Source organism: Nothobranchius furzeri, chromosome 5 (assembly GCF_043380555.1).
Source record: "Nothobranchius furzeri strain GRZ-AD chromosome 5, NfurGRZ-RIMD1, whole genome shotgun sequence".
NCBI classification, from domain to species: domain Eukaryota; kingdom Metazoa; phylum Chordata; class Actinopteri; order Cyprinodontiformes; family Nothobranchiidae; genus Nothobranchius; species Nothobranchius furzeri.
The window spans coordinates 13286230-13299108 of record NC_091745.1 but is presented as its reverse complement, the minus strand read 5'-3'; the positions used below and the strand labels follow the sequence as shown (position 1 = coordinate 13299108).

The 12879-nt window shown below is 44.3% G+C and overlaps 1 protein-coding gene across 1 annotated transcript; it reads right to left on the bottom strand.

Moving 5' to 3' along the window:
* Positions 1-215: 215 nt before the first annotated feature.
* Positions 216-1931, bottom strand: LOC139070168 (myosin heavy chain, clone 203-like). Its single transcript, XM_070551893.1, has one exon. The coding sequence runs from the start codon at positions 1929-1931 to the stop codon at positions 216-218; it is 1716 nt and encodes a 571-aa protein (XP_070407994.1).
* Positions 1932-12879: the final 10948 nt, after the last annotated feature.

The following is a 12879-nucleotide window of genomic DNA, read 5'->3' as shown; positions in this document are numbered from 1 at the left end:
AGTCTCCATCAGGAAGTCCCTTTTTTCTGGTGTGCTTGTGTGTGCTCTACGGGGGTGTTGCATCTAAGATTAGATATTCACTCACTCACTCAGTCACTCACACAAAAATGTCTAAATTTAGAGAATGCTAATGCTAATTTTCGTGAGGTCACAGCTGGGGTTTAAACTGGTGACGTCATCATGAAGCCCGAGTGTTTTGGGGGTCAGATGCTAATTTAAGGACTAACTTTATGTTTCCGTAGACACGCCGGAGTGAGAAACTTCTTGAAGCGCCTCCACAATGAAACGTTCTGGTTCCTGACTGTTTGTGGAACGCTGTCTTTGGGGGAAGGCTCGTTTTCATGAAGACTTCTGTTTGCTTCCACTGAACCTATCTGTTCTTCAGGTGGAGAGCAAACTTCTTGTCCCATCTCGTAATCCTCGTCAGGCTCCAGACTCTCAGAAGTTTGTTCCTGAGGTTCACATAGAGAAGCTTCCTCTACCAGCTGGTACGTAAAGGCTTCCAGCTCCTCAGACAGCTTCTCGTCTGGCTCAGGCGTGTTCTTCCTGGAGTTAAAGTTCTCCAGTTGTTCTGAGAGATCATGGTTGATTTTCTCCAGATCTCTAATTTGTGTCTCTAAGTCCTCGTTGAACGAGTCCTTGTTCTGAATCTCCTGTCCCAGCCGGAGTTTCAGCTCTGACTCCTGTTTTAAACGCTGTTGCTGGTCTTCAATCAGATGTTCTCGTTCCTCCAGCTGAGTTTTGAGAGTCTGAATTGTAATTTTGAAGATCTCTGCATTACTCTGGTAGTAATCCAGTCCCTCTTCCAGTTCACTAATTTCTACCTTTAATTTCTCATAAACGTTGTCTTTGTTCCGCTGGATTTTCTGCTGCTGATCAAACTTGGATCTCAGCAGCTCAGATTCCCGTCTGAGCCGCTTTTGGAGGGTTTCCAGCAGATCATCTTTCTCCTTCAGCTGTAAGTTTACCTCCTGCATCATTTTGTTGCAGGACTCTGCCTCACCTCGGTAATAATCCAGTTTCTGTTTGAGTTCATCAATCAGAGTTCGGGATTTTTTACACTCGCTCTCTACCGTTGAGCTTATTTCAGCTTGGTCACTGAGACTTGTGTCCAGGCGAGACAGCCGTAGGTGTTCGGAGCCGACTGTCTGGAAAAGGGAATCGAAAGTTGGATGCCGACATCCAGACGACTCCTGCTGGACTGGCCCAGCTAATCTGAGACTCGGTCCCAGCTGAGTTTCGTCCTCTGAACTGGGTTCACATTCCCCACAGAGAGAAGCCTTTTCTCCGTCCTCCTCAGAAAGCTTCTCCTCTGCCTCGTTCGTCTCAGAGAAGATACTTTTCATCTCGTCCACCAGAACACCGTTTATAATCTCTAAATCTCTGATTTGTTCATATAAAGCCTCGGTGAGCGAGTCTTTATTCTGTTTCTCCTCTTCCAACTGCAGTCTCAGCTCTGACTCCAGTCCTAACTGGGTTTGCAAACTTTCAGAAACATTTAGTTTTTCCTCCAACTGAATTTCCAAAGCCTGAATTGTAGTTTCGCAGGTCTCAGCGTTAAGCTGGTAGTAATCCAGACCCTCTTTCAGTTCATTAATTTCTTCTCTTAGTTTCTGATAAACTTTGTTCCTAATCTGGTCGTTTATCTTCCCCTGTTCAAATCTACGTCTCAGCTGGGATTCCTGCTTTAAAAGATTTCGCAGATTTTGACACACAGTTGCTTTCTTCTTCAGTTTGGTCTCTAAAGCCTGCTGGGTGACCTTGCAGGTCTCTGCATTGTCTTGATAAACGTCCAGTTCTTGTTCCAGGACGTCAATTATGTCGTTGTATTTTTCCAATTCAGTCTCTGCTTGTAATGTTTGCTGCTTTTCATCACTTAACCATGTCTCCGTGATTAAAAGCTGAGACTGGACTTTCTCCAAGAGCGCCATATGGGAAAAATAAATTTTGGGGTGTTTACACCCAGATAATTCCCGCTGGAAATCCTCAGATGAAAAATGTAGAATAGACATGATTCTAGAGGCTCTTGGTCTTTTATCCAACTCAGAAAAAAGGTTTGAGGTTGTAAAAGATTATTGTCTCAGAGAGTCGATGTGTCTCACACCAGCAGTCGGCTGCTAATGAAGTGGGAGCTGGCTGATGCTAGATAATAGAACTCTGAGCCTTTATGACGTCACTTCAAAGGATCACGTGGGCGGGGTGAAAGACGAAGTAGTAGTAGGCACTGGTGGTCATAGTAACCCAAATGGGCGGAGCCTAACTTTAATGCATTTATCTCAGTCTGGACCTTGTTGTTGTGCAGCACGCTCCAGTGTTAACATCAACAGCAGCACCTGAACGCCCCTTTCTTTAACTTTATATGTAATAAAAATGAACTTTAACCTGAACCAACATACAGGTGCTGGCCAGTAAATTAGAATATCATCAAAAGGTTGAAAATATTTCAGTAATTCCATTCAAAACGTGAAACTTGTACATTATATTCATGCAATGCACACAGACCAATGTATTTCCGATGTTTATTACGTTTAATTTTGATATTTATAGGTGACAACCAATGAAAACATCAAATCTGGTATCTCAGAAAATTAGAATATTCTAAAGGCCAATGAAAAAATGTTTGTTTCTCTAATGTTGGCCAACTGAAAAGAATGAACATGAAAAGAATGTGCATGTATAGCACTCAATACTTAGTCGAGGCTCCTTTTGCCTCAATAACTGCAGTAATGCGGCGTGGCATGGACTCGATCAGTCTGTGGCACTGCTCAGGTGTTATGAGAGCCCAGGTTGCTCTGATAGTCGTCTTCAGCTCCTCTGCATTGTTGGGTCTAGCGTATTGCATCCTCCGCTTCACAATACCCCATAGATTTTCTATGGGGTTAAGGTCAGGCGAGTTTGCTGGCCAATCAAGGACAGGGATACCATGGTCCTTGAACCAGGTGCTGGTGGTTTTGGCACTGTGTGCAGGTGCCAAGTCCTGTTGAAAGGTGAAGTCTGCATCCCCATAAAGTTGGTCAGCAGCAGGAAGCATGAAGTGCTCTAAAACTTCCTGGTAGACGGCTGCATTGACCCTGGACCTCAGGAAACAGAGTGGGCCAACACCGGCAGATGACATGGCACCCCACACCATCACTGACGGTGGAAACTTTACACTGGACCTCATGCAACGTGGATTCTGTGCTTCTCCGCTCTTCCTCCAGACTCTGGGTCCTTGATTTCCAAAGGAAATGCAGAACTTGCTTTCATCAGAAAACATAACTTTGGACCACTCAGCATCAGTCCAGTCCTTTTTGTCCTTGGCCCAGGCGAGACGCTTCTTGCGCTGTTTCATGTTCAAGAGTGGCTTGACACACGGAATGCGACACCTGAATCCCATGTCTTTCATGAGTCTCCTCGTGGTGGTTCTTGAAGCGCTGACTCCAGCTGCAGTCCACTCTTTGTGGATCTCCCCCACATTTTTGAATGGGTTTGTCGTCACAATTCTCTGCAGGGTGCGGTTATCCCTAGAGCTTGTACACTTTTTTCTACCACATTTTTTCCGTCCCTTCGCCTGTCTGTTAATGTGCTTGGACACAGAGCTCTGCGAACAGCCAGCTTCTTTAGCAATCACCTTTTGTGTCTTGCCCTCCTTGTGCAAGGTGTCAATGATTGTCTTTTGGACAGCTGTTAAGTCAGAAGTCTTCCCCATGATTGTGGTGCCTTCAAAACAAGACTGAGGGACCTTTTAAAGGCCTTTGCAGGTGTTTTGAGTAAATCAGCTGATTAGAGTGGCAGCAGGTGTCTTCTATATTCAGCCTTTTCAGAATATTCTAATTTTTTGAGATACCAAATTTGGAGTTTTCATTAGTTGTCACTTATGAATATCAAATTTAAATGTAATGAACATTGGAAATACATTGGTCTGTGTGCATTGCATGAATATAATGTACAAGTTTCACGTTTTGAATGGAATTACTGAAATATTTTCAACCTTTTGATGATATTCTAATTTACTGGCCAGCACCTGTATTTCTTTCAGAAAATGTGAAAAATCTCTCTTTTTTAAAAAAAAAATGTTGGCTCATAAGTCATTTAGTCCCACATTTTGAAATTTTTTTTATCATATTTTATTATTTATCGGGCACATCGTCCACATGGGGGCTGCTCATAGCAAAATCCATGTTAGATCTCCGTCAAAGCTGCTTTGGCCGTTTTATCGCGGTTAAGCTAGCTTGCATTAACTGTTAGAACAGGAAATAGACCCTTCAAAATAAAAGGCTTTCATTCAAACAGGAAGTTGATTAAAATGGATTTTAAATAAAGGCAAGTTGTGCCAAATTAAAATACAAGCAAAAGAAGATGTCATTTTAGGGTTAGTTACACTAAGTAAACCACATCTCTCAAACTTTGCATTTAGGTAGGGAATTGAGCTGCAGTATATCTGCGGTCAGGTCTCTCTACGAGTCCGAGAGCTCCACAAGCGGTCAGCCCCGTCCGAGAGCTCCACGAGCGGTCAGCCCCGTCCGAGAGCTCAACGAGCGGTCAGCCCCGTGCGAGAGTTCCACGAGCGGTCAGCCCCGTCCGAGAGCTCAACTAGCGGTCAGCCCCGTCCGAGAACTCCACGAGTGGTCAGCCCCGTCCCGAGAGCTCCACGAGCGGTCAGCCCGCGCAGCAGCTAGTAGGCGCCTCATCGGTCAGACATGCACTGGGCTGACTGCCGGGGAGAACCGGGTGGAAGAATGGAGCACAGAAGTGTCCCTCCAAGAGCTCCGTCATATTTCAACCCATTTTTATGTTAAATGCACTGGGTTTTACCCTTGTACCCATCGACATATGCCCTAATAATTATTTTACCGTATTTCACATCTAAATTTCATGGTTAAACAGTACATGCTACATGTTAAAATGATAGTTAGCTAGCTACTTCGATAAACTCAGCTAGTTTAAAGGCGGCAGTGACCTAAAATACAAAAATATAATTTAACTTACCGAAAAAATGAAGTGGAGACTCCTTGGACGCTCTATTAATGCAATTAATGCCACAGCAAGTCATTTTGTCCAGCAATTGCACCAATAATATCCAAAACAGAATTCACAAGCACAGAGACTCAAAATCCCGAAACAGTTTCCAGGAGAGACTGAGGCTGTACTGAGGCCTTTCCACAGAGCTAGCTCTGTGGTCACGTGGGTCTGAGGCGGCGGACACGTGTGTCGGCTGCTCATTAATTATACAGAATTTTAGGCTTTCGATACACTTGAACAGAAGAGTGAGGGAAAAATTCACCCCCCTCAGAGTTGTCATGAGTGTAAACTAGATCATTTAAACAAAAAACATGTTCTGGTACCAGGCTGTAAACATGTTTATTTCTGTTGTGAAATTGGTATTTTTAACATGGGAGTCAATGAGGATTTGCTCGCTTCTGACACCAGCCCCCAGCAGATGAGGGTGGAACTGCAATTTTTGTTACTTCCGGGTTGGGACCAATTTCAGAGCCGCATTGGAGTAAGGTCTAGCTGCAGACGCAGCCCTGGCCAAACACGCCCCTATGTACAAAACACGCGTGCATGTACGAAGACGAGAACTCGCATGCGTGTTGCAACAGATGGAAATGACGGTTCAGGTAAAGACAGATTTATATTTTTACAACTTGCAAAGATTTTGTACTAGAAATTTGAACGTTTAAGACATAGTTTGATAGATAGCGCATTCGTAATTTTTTTTCTGAAACACTTTTATATAAAATTAAGCATTAATGGCAGTGGGGGAAGACGTCATGGACGCAAAAAAATTTTTAATGTAATTTTTAATGGGCTACATGCAAGCCTTTTGGCCAAAATAAACGTAACAATAGGCTATTTATTTGACCGTTTATGACTCCTCATCTAATAAGCAGCAAACTCACGATGGCAATGTGGTAGCCCTAAAATTGTCACGCTCAGACGTGTAAAATTTGTTAAAACATGTAACAGAAAATTCCTTTAAAATCCATTCAGATGTATTTTCACATGTCAACATTTATATGTATTATAGTTTTTTGACAAATAGTGTAGTTCAACAGAAAGCATCCCAGCAAATATTGGTGGGACATGACGTCACGTCCATTGCCAGAAGCTGTCGCCATGGAACGGGGGCATGTTTGACCGGGGGCGTGTTTGGCCGGGGCTGCAGCTAGGTATTATTGCCGCATTGTGGGGGCTTGGTCCCAACCCGGAAGTACCAAAAATTGCAGTTCCACCCTCATCCGCTGGGGGCTGGTGTCAGAAGCGAGCAAATCCTCATTGACTCCCACGTTAAAAATGCCAATTTCACAGCAGAAATAAACATGTTTACTGCCTGGTGCCAAAACATGTTTTTTTCTTTAAATTATCTAGTTTACACTCATGACAAATCTGAGGGGGGTGAATTTTTTTCTCACTCTTCTGTTTAAGTGTATTAAAAGCCTAAAATTCTGTATAATTAATGAGCATCAGACCCACGTGACCACAGAGCTAGCTCCGTGGAAAGGCCTCAGTAGAGCCTCGATCTGGCTTGGAAACTGCTCCGGCATTTTGAGTCTCTGTGTTAGTGTTTTCTTTTTTGGATATTTTTGTGCAATTGTTAGACAAAATGACTTGCTGTGGCATTAATTGCACTCATAGAGCGTCCAAGGATTCTCCACTTCATTTTTTCGGTAAATAAAATTATATTTATGTATTTTAGGTCACTGCTGAGATGAGCTTAGATTTTAACATGTACTGTTTAACCATGAAATTTAAATGTAATAGGGTAAAACCCAGTGCATTTAACATAATGCTGCACTTTAGAAAATGGGTTGAAATATAACATGTTGGTGCAGCTGGGTTCCGACTATCGGCTTGTGGAGCTCTCGGGAGACCGATGTTTTCCACCCGGTTCTCCCCTCCCCGCAGCTCGGCACATCTCTGTCTGATCGCGGCTTCTGTGTGCTGCGGCGGGCTGACGGCTGGTTCTCCCAGTAGCTCGGCGCATCTGTCTGATCGCGGCTTCTGTGTGCTGCGGCGGGCTGACGGCTGGTTCTCCCAGTAGCTCGGCGCATCTGTCTGATCGCGGCTTCTGTGTGCTGCGGCGGTCTGACGGCTGGTCTTATGGCAAGCCAGAACCGCCAAAATACGCCACTTCTCCCCGCAGCTCGGCGCATCTCTATCTGATCACGGCTTCTGTGTGCTGCGCGGGCTGACGTGGAGCTCTGGGATGGAAACCTTTCCACAGGTCTTGGAGACCTCTGTGTTCCACCCGGTTTTACCCAGCGGTCAGCCCGGCGTATCTCTGACTCAGAAGCTCTGGTGTTGTGCACAGTTAACTCTGGTTGTAGCTAGGTTGCTACATCCGTTAGCTTAGCTCCCACCTCCGCGTTAGCTTTGGGTTAGCTTCAGGTTAGCTTGTAACTAGTTCGACCGGGTGTCGTCAGTTGATCCCAGCCTTACAGCCCCACCCTCAGCTCCTCCTCTCTTCCCTTTTATGGAATGGTCTGGGCTTGACGGAACCTGTGACACGGTCAAAATGGTGGTGGTGGCCACCTCCCATTTTAGTACAAAAACTTGTTATTGGAGTCTATGGAAACCCATTGTCCATATATTAATGTTGATGGTTCACACACACACTTCTTAGGAACAGGGAAATCTCTAAGCTAGTGGACGGGGCTAAAGATAAGCGAAAAACAGACATGAAAACGGGTCACGAGTGAAAAAGGTTAGACTCCACATCGAAAAAAGTAGCCACACACGTACGCACACAACAAACACACACACACACACACACACACACACACACAAACACACACACGCACACACCAAACACACCAAACACACACACACGCACACAACAAAAACACACACACACACACTCCCCAGCAAGTGAACCTGCTGCAGATGAAAGTACCAGTACTTTTGAACATTAACGGGGGAGCAGAACTGGTCCTTGAAGGCCACAGTGGCTGCATGTTTTCTACGTGTCCCTGCTCTCAGAGTAGTAACCCTTTATTTACCTTCTGCTAACAAGTTCCTGTTCCTCTGAGAAGAAACAAAGACTGAGACATGTCAGCCACATGTCCCAGTATTGTCCTCAGCTCTGAGGACGAAGACATCAGGTGATGGGGGAGTTGGTCTGGGGGTCTCCCACAAAAACATTTTAGAGAGCAGATGTTATTTGCCACATTCTAGTGCTTTTAACAGGTTATTTAAAGGGACTATAAGGACGTTTGACAGCCAAAACATGTATAGAATAATAAATGTCTTCTTCATACATTCTCCTGCAATGCCCTGGTCCTGTAGAATGAGCCCTGGCATTTTTACTGTGATTGCCTGTTTTTCTGTAAAATCACAGAAAAAGAGAGATGCTCGGGTCGAGCAGGTTGCTTCATGCACGTTCACGCTCAAGCATAGCCCTCTGAACCATTCTTAAATGGTACAGATACAAACAACGTCACTGGTGCGTTAGCTCGCCTGGTTAGACGACTTTCGTGCAGAAGAACCGGGTTTAATTCTGGATGTGGGAGTAGTTTATTTAGAGTTTCTTTTTTACATTAATGTTATATTTTTTTTACAGTAAGATGCCCACATTTTTATTTGAGACTTGCCGAACGGCATTCAATTCACAGATAAAAAAGATGTGGGTTCAACTTTCATTTTGGAACAATTTTTCAAGAGCATGCAGGAGGACTGACCCATCTTAAACCTTTGTTGGTTGTGCTGAAGAGAAAGGTACAGAACCAAATAATTTAATTAATTAGCTGCACGTTCTCCTGTCCTCTGTCCTCCGGGCCACACACACACACACACACACACACACACACACACGGAGCTGACTGTCTCAGCTGTTATTTTCGTTAAGGGGTGTGCACTTACAGCATGCGCGCGTCGTGCACGAGCCTACTATTGAAGCTGCCGTTACGCTTTTGGCCTGAGGGGGCAATCACGAGCATAAAAACTCAAAACTCCCTAATGTCCCTTTAATTATAATTAAATGATTGTTTTTAAATTAACAACCTAAAAATTGAGCTTTAAAAACTAAATTAATTATGGATGAAATAAGATAAATAAACAACATGAAATTACATGTTTGGCCTGGTTTGTTATTTTGTTTGAACCCAAAGGAAATGTGACAAAGCACGAACCAGGCTCTGCTGCTGAAAACACTAAAACCATAAAGAATCCTAAACTTCCAAGATGCTTATTTTATATTTGTGATAATATTATAATAATAACAACAACAGCAGGAGGCAGTGGGCTGGATCAGGGTTTAATGACAGCTACCTCTGGCCTGGCCTGCCAGAATCGTCCTCTAATTTTGCAGAGAAAGAGTCTGGTAACTCACAGGCAGGGAGGCACACGAGGGGCGGGACTAGCCACCTCAAAAATAACCAATCAGAAAAAAGACAGGAATGCCGACTGTACCGCGCGACGCTGTAGTTTTTTAGCTGTAGTCAAAAAAGGCATCTGGCAACGGCGCAAACATCTTTTTTTTAGAAGAAATGTTTTTACCGCTTCTACTTGTTTTAAAAACATGTCCAAGTCATTTATAACAGAGGAAAGAGCCGCAGCGAACTCCGCCTCAGTCGCCATGTTTATGACAAACTCGGCATTATGGTGTGTGATGAACGCTGCTCAGTGCTGATTGGCTCGGTTAGAATTGTCAGTGGGTGGGGTTATTGCAATAGGAGAGTTCCCAGAGCCTTTCTCTGTGCAGAATTAAACAGAGGAGGAGTCTGGCAGGCTAGGCTAAGCTAGCTCACCTTCACTAACCAGCTAACTGACCCTTCCTTTGGGGACATTTTGACTTTTGTCATCTCCTTATATCCATCGTGTCTCTGAGGAGAAACAAGCAAACAAGAAGAAAATATCTAACTCAAAGGTAGACTAAAGTTTTCTCCGAGTCTTAAAGTTAAATTTAACACAAACCCAGCTCACCCTGGTTCATGAAACAGAATAAAGTTCAGCAGGAACTTCTACAGGCTGACAGCTAAATTATATCATAGTTTCTCTTTGACTGTTCTGAGCTCCTTCCAGCTGTGTTTGTGTGGGTCGCGTGTCACCGGTTCCCACAGATTTATTTATTTAATCTACTCTTGGTGGTGTCGGGGGCTTTCGCCGAGAATTGAGGGATTTTCATGTCTGGAAATAGTCCGCGGTGTCTCCCTTAAACGACGCCCATGCAGCTTAAGTCTCTCTCTCTCTCTGTGTGTGTGTGTGTGTGTGTGTGTGTGTGTGTGTGTGTGTGTGTGTGTGTGTGTGTGTGTGTGTGTGTGTGTGTGTGTGTGTGTGTGTGTGTGTGTGTGTGTGTGTGTGTGTTCCTCACAGCAGTGAAGAGAGATGCAGCTTCTGTCAGAGGCACCGTTGATTTAATTCAATTCAAGTTTATTTATAAAGCGCCAAATCACGACAAGAGTCGTTTCAAGGCCCTTCACACAGTAAACATTCCAATACAGGTCGGGTCCTTAAGCCAATCAGTAACAAGTTTCCTATATAAGGAACCCAGCAGGTTGCATCGAGTCACTGACTACGTTTACATGCAGCCAATATCCGGGTTATGATCGGGTTAAGGTCGGGTTTCTGAGTTGATCAGAATAACCCGTTTACAAGCATAAATAGAAAGAGTTACCCCTAACTTGCAAACCCGATTTAAATGTGGACGTTGGGGTATCGTCAGGACGTATGGACTACGTCCAGACGCAATATGCGTCATTTCCGGTTCTTCTTGTTCCGGTATCCGTGAAAACAACAACATGTTTCCCAGTTCGGAAGAGATAGCGACCGCGTTTGTTTGCGCTTTAGTGCTGGTATTGACCCACCAGCAGCTCTTACAACGACTGTGCGCACTGGCCTTCATTCGAAGGAGAGTACGTGAGCAAGAAATGGCAAATATAGAGAGAGCTGCGCTAAACATATCCAACATATTGACGGTACCCGTTACCACCAGAGCCCCGCGGACACTTTGGATGAAGGTGCGCAGTCAGGACTGGTGAGAGCGGGTTGTAATGATGGAGTTCACGGACACGAATTGGCGTGAGAATTTCCGTATGTCACGTCAATCTTTTGCTAAACTTTGTGGTATGATGGAAAGAGTGACGGAGCCCTGTGTAGTAACCATCCGCACAGCAGTGCCTACAGGAATGCGCGTTGCCATGGTGCTGTATAAACTAGCAAGCTGTGCAGAGTATTGTTTGATAGCAAACCAATTTGGAGTGCACAAGAGCACCGTGAAGAAGATGGTGTACCTATTCTGCCACGGAATGGTCGACTCAGTCATCAAAACACTGATCAGAGTACCCACTTTGGAGGAGGTATGTGGCATTGCACAAAGACTTGAACGTGCCCACTCCATTCCTCAAATCATAGGTAAAATATTTCCTGCTCTTATGTCTTGTTAATGTCAGTAGTTTTCTGAGAGTAGGCTAAATGTGAACAATACAGCTCCGGACCCCACGTGACTCTCAGTTAGTGGACGCCATTTTGGCATGCAAAAAAGGTAAACAAACACGGATGTAACCATGAACATGAACGGGATCCGCTTGGATTTTACTTCGTCGGAGTTTACTTCACACTTTAAAACAGAAGAAATCATTTTATATAGTCAGAAATTAAATAGACTGAACATCTCCGACCCTTACCGTGCCCCTGGGATACTTTTTAAAAACGCCAGAAGCTGTCAGAGCGGACTTCTTACCAGCTCAACACCGGACCTGGCCGGGGAACCCCTTGGGATTTACCCGGAGGAGCTGGCTCCGGTGGCTGGGGAGAGGGAAGTCACGCTACTGCCCCCGCAACCCGACTCCGGATACGCGGATGAAAATGGATGGATGGACGGACAAATAACAGATTTACACGTAAGTAGTCTCAGTGACACAGATAATAGCAATCCAAAGTGCTTTTTATGTGTGATCTGACAATTGATCAACCATTGCTTAAAAATTAAACACAGCTTAGCCGGTTAATTGCTGTGATCATAAAACACGTAAACGGCAGCACGCAGAACTCACGAGGCAACGTTTTACGTGATGCTTACTTGCTGCTATGAGTAATAAGACAGAAAAAGCCACGCCAAAATAAGTTTAGGAAGCCCACTAAGAATCATAATAAAAGCATTTACAATAAATACCATACACAGCTGAGGAAACGTTGGTTTAAGTACCTGATATGAAGTGGTCGCTGCATAAGTGAAAACCTTTACTCTCGGGATCCCACAGTTTCATTTTCGCCCGGTCACTAGCGCGTTTTATTACAATGATCCAACGTTTGCGGCGCTCCGGATCTTGGGGAATCCTGTAGATGGCTCATTCCTTATGTCGTCCGCGTCTGTTCTGCATCCTGGGGCACAACAGGAATCTACCATATTTCCCGTTTGATTGAGTTTTCTGACAATAACAAATAGTCCAGCTGCCGGCTTCTGCATGCCAATATGGCGCCGTTTCGATTTGAACTGTTGCATGCCGGGAGAAGTGATGTCAACTCCCGGAGCTCTATACTATGTATGTAGGCAACACTGCTGTGTTCAAACTAATTTTTTTTTTTTTTTACTTTTTATCATAGGTGTGGATGGGAGCCACATCCCTTGCTTGCCTCCAAGTGATGGCTACAGAGACTTCATAAACAGGAAGGGATGGCCATCCTATGTCCTCCAGGGAGTCTGTGATGACAAATACTGGTAGGTGTTTTGCCATTCCCAGCTTTTGTATTCATGATTATGATTTGTATATAATGTTGACAGACACACATCACTAAGCTATATTAGAACCACTCACAAACATCAGTTGAGAGGTTCTCTGTTAATAAAAAGAACTACAAAAAACATCAAAAGCTTATATGTTCAAATAATTATGTCATTACTGACCTGAAAGAATTGGCATAATTCCTGGCACTAATCACGCCGCTGCCACTACATCTCGA

What these genes read in the sequence shown, in the direction of transcription:
- LOC139070168 (XM_070551893.1), bottom strand. Translation starts at nt 1,931, where the DNA reads ATGGCGCTCTTGGAGAAAGTCCAGTCTCAGCTTTTAATCACGGAGACA.